The 19,344-nt window shown below is 47.4% G+C and overlaps 2 protein-coding genes and 1 long non-coding RNA gene across 3 annotated transcripts; all 3 read left to right on the forward strand.

Moving 5' to 3' along the window:
• LOC127314992 (uncharacterized) lies at positions 1–1,434 on the forward strand. The gene is made up of 3 exons (XR_011747898.1): positions 1–149; positions 690–1,053; positions 1,137–1,434. It is a non-coding gene; the product is annotated as an uncharacterized lncRNA (long non-coding RNA).
• Positions 1,435–1,769: 335 nt separating this feature from the next.
• On the forward strand, positions 1,770–3,007 carry LOC127317676 (uncharacterized). The gene has a single exon (XM_051348267.2). The coding sequence runs from the start codon at positions 1,933–1,935 to the stop codon at positions 2,995–2,997; it is 1,065 nt and encodes a 354-aa protein (XP_051204227.1). The 5' UTR covers positions 1,770–1,932; the 3' UTR covers positions 2,998–3,007.
• A 569-nt stretch (positions 3,008–3,576) lies between these two features.
• On the forward strand, positions 3,577–6,739 carry LOC127317675 (phosphatidylinositol 4-phosphate 5-kinase 9). The gene is made up of 8 exons (XM_051348265.2): positions 3,577–3,972; positions 4,174–4,341; positions 4,503–4,668; positions 4,908–5,018; positions 5,421–5,608; positions 5,698–5,855; positions 5,951–6,122; positions 6,217–6,739. The coding sequence occupies exons 1-8, from the start codon at positions 3,755–3,757 to the stop codon at positions 6,500–6,502; spliced, it is 1,467 nt and encodes a 488-aa protein (XP_051204225.1). The 5' UTR covers positions 3,577–3,754; the 3' UTR covers positions 6,503–6,739.
• Positions 6,740–19,344: the final 12,605 nt, after the last annotated feature.

A 19,344-nucleotide genomic window follows, 5' to 3' on the forward strand; every position in this document is an offset into this window, starting at 1 on the left:
GCTGGCATTCGTGGTCGTGTTTCTCCCTCACCAATTCCCGTGTATGCTCCCCCACCACCGGATTATGCTGAATCTGACACTTCCGCCTCATGTGTTTGGTGGGATGGGGCTGCTGCTAGTAGCCCCAATCTTCCTTCTCCAGCAGATTGGTAAGTCGATGTATAAATCTTCTCTTCTTTATCTTGATTATCCTGGATTCCTGGTTGATTGGTGATGCGCTGCTAGCTGCCTTTGCTGCAGACCTGTAGTCCGTACAGTTTTGAAGCCTTAATTTTGTACAGCTATTACTCAACTGCTCCAAGAATCTTTTGATAGGACAAAGACAGACGTGTTCTTTGTAGTTCAATCTGCTAATGGCAGGCCATTGTTCTCTGGACGATTAAATGGATAGCTTGAAGAGGATTACGGTGGTAGCAATCATGTAGTAATCGTGAGATCTGAAGGTGCTAGGAACCATGTAGTAATCATGAATTTGCTGCTCATACATATGATAACTAAATTAAGAGAACTGCACCTTATAATTAAAGGGAGATATCTAACATTTAAGTAGCCTGGTGCTGTTTCATTTTGTACCTAGATGTTTCTTCTGCAGCTTTGTACTGAATTGTTTATCACTTCAAAACTGGATGATTTATTTTTCTCATAGCTCTGTCTTGTTATTGTAACATTGAATGTTTATCCTTGTGTAGGGTAAATGGTGTTCACCCGCCGGGAGGTTATGTGAACTTTTTACAAAATCCTACTAGTTTCCCTTTTCCGCAACAACTTCCTAGCCATCTAGACATGCCACAAAACTACAATTTTGTTGGTAGTTCTTCAGAGCACACTCCATTACCAGCAACACATCCATCTGCTACCAAAAAGACCCAAAAGGGAGCTTCCAGTAAATGCACACATTCTAGGAGTATTAATCTTGAAGATGCGGATGATGACGAACCTAGCAACAAAAAAAGAATCACACATTCTAGGAGTATTAATCTTGAAGATGCGGATGATGACGAACCTAGCAACAAAAAAAGAATGACATGGACAACAAAGGAGGATGAAAGATTGGTAAATTTCTTTCATTCCTCACTCCATGTGGCTGGCTATATACATATTTCAATGATTAACAAGGTTTTCATTCTGCAATGTAGATGGGTGCTTGGCTGAGTAACTCAAATGATGCTATAAGTGGAAACTACAAGAATAATGACCAGTATTGGGATGCCGTGACTGCTGAGTACAATAGCAACACGTCTGACACCACTCGAAAAAGGCAAATGAAGCAATGCATGAGCCGTTGGCATCGAGTAAACAAAATTGTACTTGTAGTTGTGTACTGGATGCGGTTTCTGTTGCCTTTCATAATATTATACTTGTTTTGGTTCCAAACTGGGAGTACGTGCATGTTTGAAGAAAATTAATAGAGTCTACATTGTTTCAAACTGGCAATACATGCATGTGTCTCAAGGAAAGTCCTATTTTGAGTTGTTTTGGATCCGAACTGTGTTTCACGAGTTGTATTTGTCTCAGAACTTCAAGTCCGATATGTGTACTACACGTATCCTTGCTTTTCACGTCAGCTGTTCTATATATATATATGAAACCCAGCCCTGAATAGATCTTACACGGCAAAAGACAACTTTTTGTTTGCAATCTACATAAGCAATGTCTCAATCCGGCGATAGCTCCTCTGACGATTTTGATGCAGTTGATGATGTAGACCCAGCTACCGTGTACACACTAGAAGATTTCTTGGCAGAGCAAGAGTTTCTAGATTCAGTTGGTCAGAAGATTGCAGGGAAGTTGAAGGCCAAGCTTGAGCAACGAGGTGTAGAGTCATCTCGCCGTCGTAGTGGACCAAGAAGGCACATACCAAGAGACCATGCAGCAGCACACCAGAAGCTTGTGGCAAATTACTTTTGTGAGAAGCCTCTCTACACGCCTGAGATGTTCCGCAGAAGGTTTAGTATGGGCAAACCACTCTTCCTACGAATCGTAGATGCCCTCAGCAATTGGTCTCCCTATTTTACTAATAGAGTAGATGCCATTAATCGTGAGGGTCTCTCGCCGCTCCAAAAGTGTACAGCAGCAATGCGTATGCTTGCCTATGGGACATCAGCTGACCAACTTGATGAGGTGCTATATCTCGGAGCCAGCACATCATTGGATTGCTTGAGTGCATTTGCACAAGGAATTATTGAGGTTTTCGGCGAAGAATATTTGCGCCCCCCTAAACCTGAAGAAATTCTCCGTCTTATGCAAATTGGCCATGCTCGTGGCTTTCCTGGCATGTTAGGAAGTATTGATTGTATGCACTGGCAGTGGAAGAACTATCCAATGGAATGGAGGGGTCAGTTCACAGGTCACCACGGAGTTCCTACTATGATACTTGAAGCTGTTGCTTCATATGATCTTCGCATATGGCATGCCTATTTTGGAGTTGCTGGGTCAAACAATGACATTAATGTTTTGAATCGGTCTACTTTGTTCATCGGTACTTTGAAAGGAGAGACTCCTAGGGTTCAATACAATGTCAATGGGAGGCAATATGACACAGGATATTACCTTGCCGACGGCATATATCCGGAATGGGCTACCTTTGTGAAGTCAATACCGCTTCCTCAGAATGATAAGACCAAATTGTTTGCAAAGCACCAAGAAGGGGCAAGGAAGGATGTCGAGCGAGCATTTGCAGCACTCCAATCTCGTTTTAGCATTGTAAATCGTCCGGCGAAATTTTGGAAACGTGCAGCCATTGGATCCATAATGCAAGCATGTGTCATACTTCATAATATGATAGTTGAGGATGAACGGAAACCGTTTAACACCCCATTGGACTTGAATCGCAACCCAGAGATATCATCTGTTCTACCACCTGAAGTAGTGCAGGGTGCTCATCCTGTCTTTGAAGATGTCCTGCGAAGAAGTGCCACCATTCGTGACCGGGAGACACATACTCAGCTCAAGTCCGATTTAGTCGAGAATATCTGGGATTGTTTTGGCAAAATATAATATTTATTTTTCATTACTTTGAGTCAGTTTTACTACACAATTATTATGTATATCTTTTACATACTACACAATTCTTATGTGTTCCTTTTATATAATAGTGGCGATATGAATAAATTCACCTTAGCCATGACTTGTTGATCGACTGTTTTTTTTTATTTCATGTACTTTCATATACGTCTGTATCTCTAGATAAAATTAAGCAGCTTCTATTTCAATATATTCAACCTCTTGATTCTTTTGTACTCGGTGTATAAAACCTAGGATTTACACTAACACGTAAACACACCATATTCTGCACAAATACTGTTTATTGTTGATCCCTAATTTTCTGCAAGCATTTAAAGTGTTAGGGATAACTCTTAGCAATAAAGCGTTTTATGAGTTGTTTGGTTTGCTTTCTCTTGCTGAGGTGGAACGCATAAGGGAAGGCTGCCTTCTCCAGCATAGTACATGCCCTTAGGTCGCGACCAAGCAAGGAAATCTGACCAAATAAGCAACCGCTGAAAAGTCAAACCATCAGGCCAGACTAAGAATAGAGACACTAATAGCAGTGATCTAATTTGCCCAATGATCAGCTAGACAGTCCATATAATGGAAATCCGAACTTAAAAAAAAAAAAAAAGAGAGAGCTGAATTTCAATCAAGCTATCTAGAGCACAGAATCGGCACGGCTGTGGCACCACGACCTCCGACGAAGAAGAAGCCATCTCTGCAGAGACGCCGGAGTATCGGAGTCACCGGAGGTCCTGACAAGACGATGAAATGTGAAGATTCTAGCTCCTCCCCGGTGCTCGAACGGGAGTACGCGCAGGGAGTTCTAATCAGCGAGATTGTGCTGGATAAGTGGAGCCTCCCGGAATCGTCCTCCAAGAAACTGAAACTTGGCCTCAGAAGGGCCGCGAAAAGGCCCGGAGAGACGATAATTAAAGGCCACCGGAGCTACGATCTCATGCTCTGTCTGCAGCTTGGAATCAGGTAACTAATTGATGCATATTAGTGCAGGGCATCCCAATCTCCACAGTTTCCTTCTCTAGCTAGTACAGTATTGCTGTAATCTATGACTATGTTCTTCCTTTTATCGACGTGACAATTGACAGAGCTAGTTTATATTCTTTTTTTTGCGAAAAGAGCTAGTTTATATTCGTGATCAGTAAAAGGTTGAATCGCACTACTCAGGTACACAGTTGGAAAGATTACGCCCATCCCGGAGCGTCAAGTGCGAACTTCTGATTATGGCCACAAAGCTAATTTCTGGATGAACTTCCCCAAAAACGGATCAAAGCTTACTCCTTCACATCGTGCTCTAGATTTTAAGTGGAAGGACTACTGCCCAATGGTTTTCAGGTTTGTGCCTCACTTTTCTTTCAACGTGCTATATTGTGCAGTAGTATCTTTGAACCTTGTTCTGCAATGCTATTGATTGCTTCCTTGCACTACTTTTCTTCTTTTTCAGAACATTACACGACGTACGTACGTACTAATTTATTGCCAGTGTTTGATTATAGAAATTTGAGGGAGATGTTCAAGATTGATACAGCAGACTACATGATTTCCATTAGTGGAAGTGATGCACTTAGGGAGCTATCTTCTCCTGGAAAGAGTGGGAGTATCTTTTTCTTGTCGCAGGACGACCGGTTCATGATCAAGACTCTTCGGAAATCAGAAGTGCAGGTTCTCATTGTCTACTGAACTTCAGCTCTTGATATGTAGGAATAGGAAGATTTCAATGATCTGGAGCTTGCTTGTCTCACCCAAAACACTTGATCCTAAATGGACATTGAGCTTTTAGCTTATCTGAATTAGTTTCCTAGTTCACCTTATGAATCATATTAGCATTTGAATTAAACTTTTCTTTCTTGCATACTAAATTTCTTACATGTGAGACATTGTATTTACTTGATACCATGCAGGTTCTTCTGCGTATGCTCCCATACTATTATCGTCATGTCCAAACCTATGAGAATACACTCGTAACTAAATTTTTTGGCCTCCACCGGGTGACACCTTCCAGTGGTCGAAAGGTAGCTAGTGACATGCATTATTAACTGTTATTTCTACTCCCTAATGTCTTATTTCAAAAGTAAAAAAATCTTCGAATTTGTAACAAAAAAAATGATTTCAACTGGTACTACATACAAAACTCTTTAATCTGATCATATCAAAATAATACTATTGAATTTTCTGGGGACATAGTTCAATAATATAATTACTTTTTGAATTTAGATAACATGTCACCGTTGATAATGATAGCCAAAGTTGCACATATACTGTCTAAAGCTTCTTATATATTTTTTTAACAGGTAGTACTTTTCGTTCAATCTTAAAAAAATATTAGTTGTTATATATAATATTTCCTATTCTAATCACTGCTTCTGAAATAATGTAGAAACTGAACTGTTGATTTTTGTTGTTTATATGTACAGTTTCAATTTGTAGTAATGGGCAACATGTTCTGCACAGAACTAAGAATTCATCGAAGATTTGACTTAAAAGGTTCATCTTTGGGACGTTCTACAGAGAAAATTAAAATCGACGAGAACACGACGCTGAAAGACTTGGATCTGAATTATTCATTTTATCTTGAGCCTTCTTGGCGGGGTGCTTTGCTTAAGTAAGCATGTTTACACTGAAATAACAGATTGTATATTATCATGACCAGTTTTGTTTGTAACAATCATGTTTTGTTCTTACTCTATGTAGGCAGATTGAAATCGACAGCGAATTTCTAAGGAACCATGGTATAATGGATTACAGCTTACTTCTTGGTTTCCATTACCGAGCTCGTCGAAACCTACAAATAGGATCATCATGTCGTGAAAGCATTTTGCCAGATAACTTAACCGTTCTTTCAGAAGCAGGTAAGCATGGAATGTATATCTTTATTTCTCAGTAAGTTGTCCAGTTAACCTATTTTGCAAAAGCATTTTTTTCCTTACTGAAATCGGTAATGCAGATGTCGCAGAGGAGAATTCCGTTTATAACTATCAAGACGGGCTGATTTTGCTGCAGCGAGGCAGCAACAAAAATGGTCCAGCTTCTGTCGGCCCACACATCAGGGGAAGCCGCCTGCGTTCGTCATCGGCATGTTTCGAGGAAGTTGATCTTCTGCTTCCAGGCACAGGAAGGTCATCATTAGTTATTTTCTCTAGGTCAATACTCATGTTCTTCCAACGCTAATATATGATCTGAGATGATTTAATTTTTTGTGAAATTTGATAGGCTTCCGATCCAGCTAGGAGTCAACATGCCGGCGAGAGCGGAGAAAGAAGATAAACAAGAGGATGGCAGCAAATCGCTCCATCATGTTTATGATGTCGTACTCTACATAGGGATCATTGATATTCTGCAGAAGTACAACATGACGAAGAAGATTGAGCATGCATATAAGTCCATCAAGTATAAGTATAACCCCTTGTCAATATCTGCTGTGGAACCTCGATTCTACTCGGAGCGCTTCTTCAAGTTTGTCGGCACCGCCTTCCCCGAGAACTCATATAATCAATAAATCATCTTTCTTTCCTCATCTTGGTCAAGTATTATTTAAAAAAAAGAGAAAATCCTAGGGAGTCTGTTTTTTTTTTAAGAATAAGAAGTGTTTTTACCTGATATACTGATGCTGCGCATGTGTATGCTTTGAGATTGTTGGAAGCAATGCATGCATGTATTTGTCAAACACAACATTCATAGCAACTAGGAATCAGTGAGGGCTCATTATGAATGGATTTAGGTGGGTTTTCTTCCATATTTTGTGGCGAAATTGCAGGTGAAGAAGAACTGCACTCTAGCGCTGGGGTTTAGAAGGGGTCCTTCTTCCTTCCTGGAGTGCAGAGTGGTCGGCTTTGTGGCTGTTAGGCGAGATGCGGATGATGTAGCACATAGTCTGGACAAATAGTGAAATAAAATTTGGGAGGAGGATGACCCATGCCCACAACCATATTATTGATTATCCAACAAGTGCATCTTAATCATGCAATCTGCAAGTAAATTTGGGTGTAGGAACAATAGAAAAGTTTCTGATAATACTTACTCCATAGTTCATAACATTAAAATGATGTCCAAGAAAAAAAACATAAGCACCAACTGTTATTGTTAGCGTCGGGTTATTAGTTGTTTGATTTTAATTCTGGAAACAAGAGAAACTGCGCTGTGAATTTGCAATGCTAGTTGTTCACTCCAGCATTTAAGTTGCGTTGAGAAATCTACTCCGGAGTAGAGAGAACCACTTTTTGTGAGTAATGCTACACCTATGGACAGGCTTTACGGAAATCTCTTATGGACCTATAACGTGGCATATCATGAATGGGTGAAACTACAAACCACTCCCGGTTTTTCAGCAAGGGATAAAATTTCACCCAACACTAGTGGAAAACGGGGCAATAGGCCCGGTCCATTTGGGCCTTTAGACCCGGTTCCCGAACCGGGACCAACTAGGCGGGACTAAAGGGGGTACACTTTAGTCCCGGTTCAAAGATAAACCGGGCCTAAAGGCCTCGACACGTGGTGCGGCCAGGGAGCTCGCGGTGGAAGGGCTTTGGTCCCGGTTCGTGGTACGAACCGGGCCTATGTTTCTCTGCCGCGGCAGAGAATTGCTATTTCTCTGCCGCGGCACAGGTTTAGGCTGTACCGGCGTTTCTCTGCCGCGGCAGAGAAACAGGGCGTTTCTCTGCCGCGGCAGAGTTTCAGCAATGCATATATATATATCATTCAAGAAACCACAAAAAATCGTCATGAATATATATAGACATCGTCAACAGTACACGACATAGTCAACACAGTACACGTAATGCATGCATATTTACAATACAACATCTCCTGAACGAATATCCTCCGCCGTCACGATCTTCCGATAGTGCTCTCCACCTGGGGTAAGGACCTCGGTAATAAAGAATCCCGCGATTTCCTCTTGAATTGCTTTTATTTGATCCGCTGTTATGAGAGTGTCCCGCAGGCGTGTCATCTATATTTAAAAAAGGAGATCAATATATGAATGGAACTCAATACAATAGATGGTACTAATTAAGATTAATTGTGAAAATTTGTTATCGTACACGAGTGTGGTGTATTTGGGCATCCCCACCCTTGGGACAGGACATGTCACGCATGAAGGTGCAGACGTAGTATCCACATAAGTTATTCCCTTGTTCCTGCCTCATACACTTTACGAAAAAATAGTTCGATCAAACTAATAATCAAGCATCGTATTGAAAGTAAATATCATATATAAAGTTTCACGGACATAGCTATATATATAGTACTACTTACAGGGTAATCTCTAAATGTAAGCTCCGGTTTCCATTCACCCGGAACAGTATTGATGAACCGTTTCCAAGCCCTGCCCGGCAAAAAATAATGAGTAAATGAGTAATTGATTAGTTGATGATATCTTCGAATTAGAGCAGATGAAGATGCCAATACGAAATTGATTGAAACTACCTCCGGAGGATGGCAGCCATGTCCGCCCATTCCGCATATTCTTTACGTTTCGAGTCCATGACGTTTACGACTCCAAGGTGAAGATCAATGATTAGGAGAATAAAGTGGAAACTGCACAAGCATAGCTCAATGATTACGAGAATAAAGTGGAAGGTGCACAAGCATAATGTATGTTATATATAACACTCACTTGAAGTTGTAGGGAAAGAATATATCCTCTTTGTCTGCTTGCTTCTCTAAAAACATTACGATGTTGTCCTCTGTGTCCTTGGGGTACCGTCGAACCGTAACTTCATGAACTGTGTTTGGGTCTATGAACCCCAGCGGTAGGAGCTTGCCTCTTTTGTATTCCAGCTTCTTCATTCTGCATAATTAAATGTATAGCGTACACAAAGAATATAATGAGGATAATTGTTAGTGCAAATGAATGAGCTACAAACTTAATTACACAAATAAATCACTTACGAGCGGTAGCAACCGATGACAGCTTTGTCGAGGCGTCTTGATTGAATAAGCTGAAACAGCTTCTTCTAACTCAAGGTTTATCTCGTCTTCCCCCCGGAAGTAATGCTCATCTCTAAGATACACCGTGATGTAGCTTTCACATCTTCGACAAGCTTTCAGGTACCAGTCATGCAACCTTCGCATCTGAGTCCCTAGACGCGCGAGCTCGCCAGGTTTGACGAGATCAGATCCGTATCTATACTTGTTTACCACTTGAGCCGTTGGATAGTAATCTTCGTACTCAACTGATGCTCCCTGAGTTCTAGCCGCCCGTTCGATCATCGATGCCGTCTCTGGATCATGATATGGCTCCACGATGAAGTGGGGTGCGGCCTGAATGTCCCGTTGTCCAAGGTGGGCGACTTTTTTGCTTCTTTGCTCGCTCTAGAGGACTGTCCAAGAGAGCGGTCATAATCAGCTCTCGGCTCAGGTCTCTTCATTCTCGTCTCGGCAAAGTGCTTCACCGTCTGCGGTGGAATAAACATCTTCTTCGGCGCAAGAAACGCCTTTTGCTCTTGATCTGCTCATGTGGTAACAACTCTGGAGTCTGTGCCCTCATTGGAGTTGATGATCTCTTCGGAGCTGTAGGAGGTGCTGCGGACCGCTTCCTCTTTTGCTTAGGTGGAAGCGGCGGAGTCTCCTGACGAGGAGGAGGAGGCGGCGGAGTATTTTCACGCGGAGGAGACTGGTCATGGATAGGGGAATCATCATCGCGCAGAGGAGAATCATCACGCGGAGGAGGCGCACGGGTGGCGGAGGAGGCGGAGGTGGCCTGCTTGTTGGCTTCTCACCTGGAAACACAATGTTCTCCTTCCGCCATTGCACGGTGGTTCTACGGGCTTCTCCCGAGTTCTTTGATTTCCCCATCTTCACCTGCAGGGTGCTCAAGCACCAACCCCTCATACTCTCTCAACACTTCATCCACCATCACAACAAGAAAGTCGTCTTGGACCGGACGGCAATGGTAAGACCTTGTAGGTAAGAGGATGCCGACCGCCGCCTTGAAGGATAGGTTGAAAACTTTAACATGCAGCTCACAAGGACGGCTCTCGGTGAGATCATCCACGGGGGTAGCGAGGAGGCTCGACCACCTGGTCATCATCATCATCATTATCCACCTGTGAGAGGAAGCCACGCTGCTTTTCCGGTGTGGTTGAGATTGCGGCGGGCGAGGGCATTGAGCGGTGCGGGATCTACAACCTGCCCCGAGCCATCCGAGATGTAAGTACTTGGGTTACCATGGTTAATTGGGCTTGCATGGTGCTCATACCCTCCTCTAAGTTAGCCGGGCGGTCTGTTTCCCTTGCCTTCCTCCTCTCATGGCTTTTATCGGAAATCTCTTCCTTTCCGCAGGAAAGCCATACTTCCACGGAACGGAGCTGCTGTGCCTCGTGTTCGTCCGCCGTGTTCTTTGTTCCCAAGGGCGCGTGTCAGCTCATCGTTCTCTCTTTCGGGCTGGAACAACCCCGCCTCCACGTCCCTATGTGCTTTTTCCAGGGCATCAATGGGAACCTTCGGATGAGCTTTCTTATAGATGCACTTCCCTGTTTACGGATCCAACGTTCCCCAATCCCGTAGAACCACTCCTTGCACCGTTCGATCCAACCGTGTGTCCCTAATCTGATCCCTTTATCGTCGGGTTCCGCCTCAGCCTGCCACTTAGGACGGTTAGCCACCGTATCCACCTGGACCCGAGAATTTGGTGATATAGCTTCAACGCAGCATTTGCCTTATTTATTTCCGACCTTCTCAAAATTCTTCGACTCCGTGCTGTACTTCACGAATTCGTCCCAGTGATTTTTTACCTTCTCACTTTGTCCAGAGTCTTCTTTAACTTGATAAGGCGGCGCAATCTTTTCTTGTGGCTCTTGAATAGTTCGGCCATCTTCTTCTTGCCAAACTCGCGGAGGGCCTGCTCCATCTTGGCCTTTTCAGCGTCACCCCCCTCTTCGGGTACTATGTTGAAATGTGACATGAGCTTGTTCATAATGCTGTTTTTGGCTACATCATCGATATAAAGACCTTGAGCTTCTTCCTCTGCAGACAAGCACTAGTCCCTTCGGCTTGTGCCATTCTCGAACGGTGATCGGGACGTGGTCCCTAACAAGCACTCCGCATTGAGCTATAAATGACTTTGCACCTTTCTCTGGAGCAATCGGTTTACCATCCTTCTCGATGTGGGTGATGTCGTGCCTAACACCGTCATCCAACTTTTTGGCCGGGCCTCGCTTCCTCGACTTTACGGAAGAAGTGCTCGATCCGGAGGGCTAAAAGAAATAGTTCATAGTCGGTACAATTTCATTAGTTAATGCATCTAGTCGATCAACAGCGGCTTAATTAATTTATATACCTCGGTGATAACTACAGTTCGGGAGCCATTATGATGATCTTGTTCCTCACCGGCGCCACTAGGATCTTCTTCCTCAATATCCTCCGCTCCCTCACCGGAGTCATTCAAATAAGTTGCGGTGACATCGTCACCGCCATCATCTGGAATAACGTCGTCGTCGCGATCATCCAGAGTACCGTTTGCTATGAGTTCCTCCATGAAATTTTCTTGAATTTCATCTCTGTCCATGCTTTCTACAACGACCTGCAAGCTATACATAGGAACCATCATATGATCAAATTAAGGATAATGCAGAAAACTGAAAATGGAGTTACATATGTGTAGTTCTTAACTAAGGATCGATAATATAGTGCTTTGGAAAGCAGAATCTGCAGATTACATGCATACATAGATCGGGTTCATGTTTATTTAACCCTAATACATATCAATCACTACTACAACCACTCAACCGCGCAGACCGGGTCCTAGAGGGCGCCGACCGGGTCCTGAGCCGCGCTGGGTGTGCCCCCAAAGCCACGGAACAACAACGGGAGCATAGCTAACATGAGATCCCCGCATAACGCTCCATCCGGTCCTATACATGTTGTCTAACGCGTACATGCAACGGCGAACGTGCTGGTCCTCCGCTTCAATGCGCTGAGCTACCTCCTCCGGCGGGGCTGGCTCCCTCTGAAACGACCGTGGCCCATAAGACCTCCACCAAAGAATATCCGGGTCGACAACGGGACCCGGATTCCGCACCAAGGTGCGCGATCCGGAAGCTAAGACCTCCCAGTGCCACCCCGGCGGAGCCCAGTCCCGGACCTCCCCCATCTGCTCCATCTCCTCTAGAAGAGTCAGACCACGGCGCGGCGGCTGTCGCGGCATCGTAGCTACGAAAACAAATCATATATATATGTACCAACGTTAACATAAATTAAAAAATAACTTCACTATATGTTAGTAGGCGGCCAGCACTACCATTTGGGGGGCGCCGGCACTACATACTCTATTCTGGGGGCGCCGGCAGGGGCGCCGGCACTACCGCGTAAGGGGGCACCGGCACAACATCTTCTATTTGGGGGCGCCGGCAAGAGCGTCAGCACACCACGTAAGGGGGCGCCGGCACAACATCCTCTATTTGGGGGGCGCCGGCACTACCGCGTAAGGGGGCGCCGGCGTACATCCTCTATTTGGGGGGCGCCGGCACTACCGCATAAGGGGGCGCCGGCGTACATCTCTATTTGGGGGGCGCCGGCACTACCGCGTAAGGGGGCACCGCGCGGCGTACATCTCTATTTGGGGGGCGCCGGCGTACATCTCTATTTGGGGGGGCGCCGGCGTTTTTGCGCGCTAACTATTTTACACTAACACACTTACTATTGTTTTAACTAAAGTTCTAACTATTTTTCAGTAACACACTAACTAAATATTTTACTAACTAATTTTACTAATTAATTTTCTTACTATATTGTTTTAACTAATTTTTCTAACTTAACAAACTAATCTAATTTTTCTAACTAATTAACAAACTAAACTAATTTTTCTAACTTAACAAACTAATCTAATTTTTCTAACTAATTAACAAACTAATCTAAAAAAAAAGACTAAAAAAGAAAGAAAAAAAGGCCGGGTGGCCGGCCGGGGCTCTCACCTTGATTGCTTGCCGGCGGAGAGGAGGCGCGCGGCGGTGGAGGATCGAGGACGCGGGCGGAGAGAGGAGGCGGCGGTGGGCGTGGAGAAAGCGGCGCCGGCGGTGGAGGAGTGGCGGCGGAGAGCGGAGTGGTGGCCGGCGGCGGTCGAGGGCCCGCGGCCGCACGCGGGAGAGAAGAGGCGCGGGGCGGGCGGCGTGTGACGTGCGCGCGGTGGCGGTGACGCGGGCGGCGGCGCGCGGCAGCGCGGTGGATGGCGGCAGCGACGGCTATGGCGCGCGCGGCGATTGGGCGGCTTTGGCGGCGTGCGCTCGTTCGTCTCCGCGGGATTGATCTCCGCGGAGATGAAGGAGTTGCAGTTATAGTGCCCCCCCCCTTTGGACCCGGTTCGTGTTACAAACCGGGACCAAAGGTCCCCCTTTGGACCCGGTTTGTAATACAAACCGGGACAAAAGGCCATTTTGCTGCGTTTTTATGCGCGCGCAAAAAAGGCCTTTAGTCCCGGTTTGTAATACAAACCGGGTCCAAAGGCCACTTTTTTAAAAATTTCATTCCCGCCTTATTTCAAATGAAAAAGCCACCGCACTGCCACACGTGTCCACCGCCGCCACCGCCGTGTAGTGGCCACTGTCGCCACCGCCACCGCCTGGCCACCACCGTCACCGCCATGTACGGGCCACCGCCGTGTACTGCCCACCACCGCCACCGCCATGTACTGGCCACCACCGCCACCGCCACACGTGTCCCTTCCCCGTGCCACGTGTCGCCGCCGCTTCCACGTGCCTCGCCCCGCCGTCACCGCCATGTACGGGCCACCGCCGTGTACTGCCCACCACCGCCGCCGCCATGTACTGGCCACCACCGCCACCGCCACACGTGTCCCTTCCCCGTGCCACGTGTCGCCGCCGCTTCCACGTGCCTCGCCCCGCCGACACCGCCGTGTACCGGCCGCCGCCGTGTACTGCGCACCCCCGCCACCGCCATGTAAGCCACCACCGCCACCGCCACACGTGTCCCTTCCCCGTGCCACATGTCGCCGCCGCTTCCACGTGCCTCGCCCCGCCGTCACCGCCATGTACGGGCCACTGCCGTGTACTGCCCCCCACCGCCACCGCCGAGGACTGGCCACCGTCGGCACCGCCGTGTACTCCCCCCCACCGCCCCCGCCACCGCACAGCCACCACCGTCACCGCCATGTACGGGCCACCGCCGTGTACTGCCCACCACCGCCACCGCCACACGTGTCCCTTCCCCGTGCCACGTGTCGCCGCCGCTTCCACGTGCCTCGCCCCGCCGCCACCGCCGTGCGACGTGTAGATCCCGCTTCCACGTGCCACGCCCCGCCGCTTCCCCGCGCCACCTGTCGCCGCCGCTTCCACGTGCCACACCCCGCCGCTTCCCCGCGCCACCTCTCGCCAAACTTGCCGCATCGCTGTGCTATAAAGCGCCGCGTGCGCGCGGAACCACACGTCACCGTCGCCTCCGTTCATTCGTCGCCGGGATGCCGCCGCGCCGTCGCGGCTCGTCCGGTTTCCGTGGCGTCCGAGCGCGGCCGAACGGTAGGTTCTACGCCGAGATGCGTGCCGGTGGCTTCCGGCTCACCCTCGGCACGTACAACACCCCGGAGCTGGCGGCGCGCGCTTACGACGCGGCCGCATGGCGATTTCGGCGGCCACGGTGCGACATGAACTTCCCAGACGTCGAATCGCTAGAGGAGGCGGAGTTCCTCGCGCCGACACCGTGCCTCGTCGACGACGAGGACCGTCGCCGCCACCGCCAGGTGCAGCGCCGGATCGCAATCGCCGAGCACGACGAGGAGTTGATGCGCCAGTGGAGGGCGCAGTTCCCCAACGACGTCGACAACACCGCCGCGTTCTTCGCTGACCTCCGGGCACAACGCAGGTCCAACATGCGCCATCGTCGGGCCGTCGCCGTGTTCGAGCTCGATAACCCGAATACAACTTGGGCCGACAACGACCCTCGGTGGGACGACATTTGGACCGAGACAACCTCCGACGACGAGTAGATCGACTAGACTAGTTGTTTATCTATTTTATTGTATTTTCAATAAAGTCGTTGTGGCAGACGCTGATGATGAGAAAAGTTTCCCGCCAGATTACATGTGGAATTAAAGTACAGAACTCAACTGAAAATTAATTAAGATACATGGCTAGATAGTACTCGTGCCTAGCTCAACTGAAAATTAATTAAGATACATGGCCAGATTCGACCGTTCGAGTCATTCAGTCATACTCGTGCCTAGCCCTATAGTACTCGCCACTGTAGTCGTCGTAGTCGCCGTCATCATCGTCGCTGGCATCGGGGTCGCGGTAGTCAAACCTCGGCGGGAGAGCACGCGTGGGCTGGGACTGAGGGTAGCGCAGGCGGGGGCCACGGTGGGCCATGACGCCCTGGAGAGTTCGGTCGCGCCACCACAGCCGACGGCCGGCCTCGTTGAAGTTCGAAGGAGGCGGGCCGCCCTCCTTGTGCCTGGCGAGCGCCCTCTCACGCCGATTGATGAAGAAGCTCTCCCAAGTCGGGCTGTAGTCGGGATGCCACTGGGGATTCCTCCGCTGCTCTGGCGTGAGCTCGAAGTAGTAGTGGTTCGTGATGGCCATCTCGCGCGCCACACCTAGAGGGACAGGAGGGACCGGTACCCCTCCGACGCTCAGCAACCAGCCGGTAGGGACGCGGTAGCCCGGCGGGCAGGGGTAGTTCGACGCGCAAAGCGCCTCCGCCTCCCGGAGGGTTAGAGATACGATGGAAGCCATGTGACCTGGTGATGAGGTTTGCAGATATGAGTCTAGATGTGATATGTAAATGGAGGCCAAGCCAACATATATATAGTGAAAAAATGGCGGGAGGACGGAGGCGGGAAGCAGTGGAAAGCGCGGGAAGAAAAATAGGCGGGAACGCAGTGGCGCCAAAAACTGTCGGTGGGATAAGGACGTGTGGGTAACCTTTAGTCCCGGCTGGTGGGTACAACCGGGACTAAAGATCCTTTTTTGTGTCATCTAACAAACTGTCGGTGGGATAAGGACGTGTGGGTAACCTTTAGTCCCGGCTGGTGGGTACAACCGGGACTAAAGATGTCGGCGAGATAAGAACGCATGGGTGGGCCTTGCTTGCTCGATGAGATAAAGCATGTAGCGCACGACACCTGTCGAAGGAACAAGACAAAGTAGAAGAGGTGCCGTGCCTATAAAAGGAGCATCGGTACGCCTTGCCAAGCCCCCCGAACGACTACATCTCATCTAACGGTGTTGGGGAAAGGGTTGGGAAATCTCCCGTGGCGCATCTCCACTTTTAATATCTTACATACGATTACATGATTACACAAAAATAAATGGGAAATTGATTGCCATGTTGAGATACTCATTTGTGCCATGAACATTCTTCAATTAACTTGATGATGGAGCATCTTCATCATTTAATTAATCTTCTTCGGCCGTAACCATGGAGCATCTTCATCATTTAACTTGATGCTTGGATCAATGTTCACTACTGAAGGGTGGAATTTCATCAAACCGATTATAATCTTGCGACATGTCTGTCTTGTCCTCCACTCCCACGATGTTTCTTTTTCCGAGAAGAACTATGTGGCGCTTTGGCTCATCGTTTGATGTATTTGTTTCCTTATGTTTCCTTTTTCTTGGTTTGGTAGACATATCCTTCACATAGAAAACCTGGGCCACATCCTTGGCTAGGACGAATGGTTCGTCTCTATACCCAAGATTGTTGAGATCCACCGTTGTCATTCCATACAACTTGTCTACCTCGAACCCCGCCTCCTGTTTTGTTGACCCATTTGCACCTAAACAAAGGGACCTTAAAAGAAGGTCCATAGTCAAGTTCCCATATATCCTCTATGTAACCATAATATGTGTCATTTGGGCCTTCAGTCATTATTGCATCAAACCGGACACCACTGTTTTGGTTGGTGCTCTTTTATCTTGGGCGATCGTGTAAAATGTATTCCCATTTATCTCGTACCCTTGGAAAGTCACTACGATCGAAGATGGTGTCTGGGCCAGCAAGTACAACTGATCTTCAATATGTTTGTTATTCAGAGATGTTTTTGCAACCAACCGCCGAAAGTCGACATGTGTTCATGTCTAATCCAATCGTTCGACCGCCCGGGTTCGGGAGCGTAGAAAGTTCTTGTGGTCACCGATATACGGAGCCACCAAGGTGGAACTTTGTAGGACTGTGTAGTGTGCTTGAGTCAAAGAAATCCCGTCCCTACATATCATTGATTTCCTTCCTAGCGTGCCTTTTCCACTTAGTCTCCCTTCATGCCGCGATTCAGGAACACCAATCGGATTAAGGTCGGGAATAAAGTCAACACGTAATTCAATGACCTCCTCTGTTCCATAGCCCTTGGAGATGCTTCCTTCTCGGCCTAGCACGGTTATGAACATATTTCTTCAAGACTCCCATGAACCTCTCGAAGGGGAACATATTGTGTAGAAACACAGACCGAGAATGGAAATCTCATCGACCGAGTGAACGAGGAGATGTGTCATAATATTGAAGAAGGATGGTGGGAACACCAGCTCAAAACTAACGAGACATTGGACCACATCATTACGCAACCTCGGTAGAATTTCTGGATTTATTACCTTCGAGAAATTGCATTGAGGAATGCACATAGCTTCACAATGGGCGATCGAACATTTTCCGGTAGAAGCCCCCTCAATGCAATCGGAAGCAACCGTGTCATTATCACGTGACGGTCATGAGACTTCAAGTTACGGAATGTTTTCTTCTCCATATTTATTATTCCCTTTATATTGGAGGAGAAGCTAGACGGGACCTTGATACCGCTAAGACATTCAAAAATATTTCCTTCTCTGCTTTTGTAAGAGCGTAGCTGGATAAATGACGTCCTTTAACTCTCTCATGCAGCTTTTTGGGGTCTTTCCAACGTTGTCGGTCCTCCCGTGCTTCTGGTGTATCTTTTGTCTTCCCGTACACACCCGAAAGCCTAGCAAGTTCACGCAAAGATTCTTCGTCACGTGCATCACATCGATTGAAGAGCGGACCTCTAAGACTTCCCAATAGGGTAGATCCCAAAATATAGATTTCTTCTTCCACATGGGCGCGTGTCCGGCATCGTCATTCGGAACAGACCGTCCGCCAGACCCTTTCAAAATATTACATCTTTATCCATGACCATACAAAATATCTCAACACCATCACGAGTGGGAGGCTACCTCCGGTGATCAGCCTCACCATTGTAATGCTTGCCTTTCTTTCTTACGGGATGGGTAAGCCTAAGAAATCGACGATGCCCTGTGCACACGACCTTTCGACCTTTTTCCAAATAATCACATTCGAGCTCATGTAAACAGTTTGTGCATGCATTGTATCCCTTGTTTGACTGTCCTGAAATGTTACCAAGAGCAGGCCAGTCATTGATGGTTACGAAAAGCATCGCTCTTAGGTCAAATTCCTCCTGCTTGTGCTCGTCCCACACACGTACACCTGCTAGGGACCACAGCTGTAGAAGTTCTTCGACTAATGGCTTCAGGTACACATCAATGTCGTTCCCGGGTTGCTTCGGGCCTTGTATGAGCACTGGCATCATAATGAACTTCCGCTTCATGCACAACCAAGGAGGAAGGTTATATATACAAAGAGTCACAAAGCCGGGTGCTATGGCTGCAGCTTCTGCTCTCCAAAAGGATTCATGCCATCTGTCCGAGACCAAACCGTAAGTTCCTTGCATCCTGTGCAAAGTTTGGGAACTCTCTATCGATTTTTCTCCATTGGGAGCTATCAGCAGGGTGCCTCAACATCACGTCTTTCTTACGGTCTTCTTTGTGCCATCGCAACAACCTAGCATGCTCTTTATTTCTGAACAAGCGTTTCAGCCGTGGTATTATAGGAGCATACCACATAACCTTGGCAAGAACCCTCTTCCTGGGGCGCTCGCCCTCAACATCACCAGGGTCATCTCGTCTGATCTTATACCGCAATGCAGTGCACACCGGACATGCATCCAAATTCTCGTACTCATCGCGGTAGAGGATGCAGTCATTAATGCATGCATGTATCTTTTGCACATCTAATCCTAGAGGGCAGACAATCTTCTTCGCTTCGTGCGTCTTTGGCGGGCAATTCGTTACCCCTTGGAAGCTTCCTCTTAATTATTGTTGGTAACTTTCCAAATCCTGAGTCAGTGACACCGTTCTCTGCCTTCCATTGCAACAATTCCAGTGTGCTGCCTAGCTTTTTATGGCCATCTTCGCAAGTTGGGTATAACAATTTGTTGTGATCTTCTATCATCTTGTCGAAGGCCAACCTTTCCTTTTCAGTTTCACATTCTCTCCTTGCATCAGCAATGGCCCGGCCAAGATCATCATCAGCAGGCTCATCTGGTGCCTCTTGATCTTCTACTTCATTGTCTTCATTGCCTTCTGCAGT

This window comes from Lolium perenne, chromosome 7, assembly GCF_019359855.2.
Source record: "Lolium perenne isolate Kyuss_39 chromosome 7, Kyuss_2.0, whole genome shotgun sequence".
NCBI classification, from domain to species: Eukaryota; Viridiplantae; Streptophyta; class Magnoliopsida; order Poales; family Poaceae; genus Lolium; species Lolium perenne.

Coding starts and splice junctions, on each gene's coding strand:
- LOC127317675 (XM_051348265.2), top strand. CDS start 3,755: ATGAAATGTGAAGATTCTAGCTCCTCCCCGGTGCTCGAACGGGAGTAC. Junction 3,973..4,173: donor TGTCTGCAGCTTGGAATCAG/GTAACTAATTGA, acceptor CGCACTACTCAG/GTACACAGTTGGAAAGATTA. Junction 5,856..5,950: donor AACCGTTCTTTCAGAAGCAG/GTAAGCATGGAA, acceptor TCGGTAATGCAG/ATGTCGCAGAGGAGAATTCC.
- LOC127317676 (XM_051348267.2), top strand. CDS start 1,933: ATGTTCCGCAGAAGGTTTAGTATGGGCAAACCACTCTTCCTACGAATC.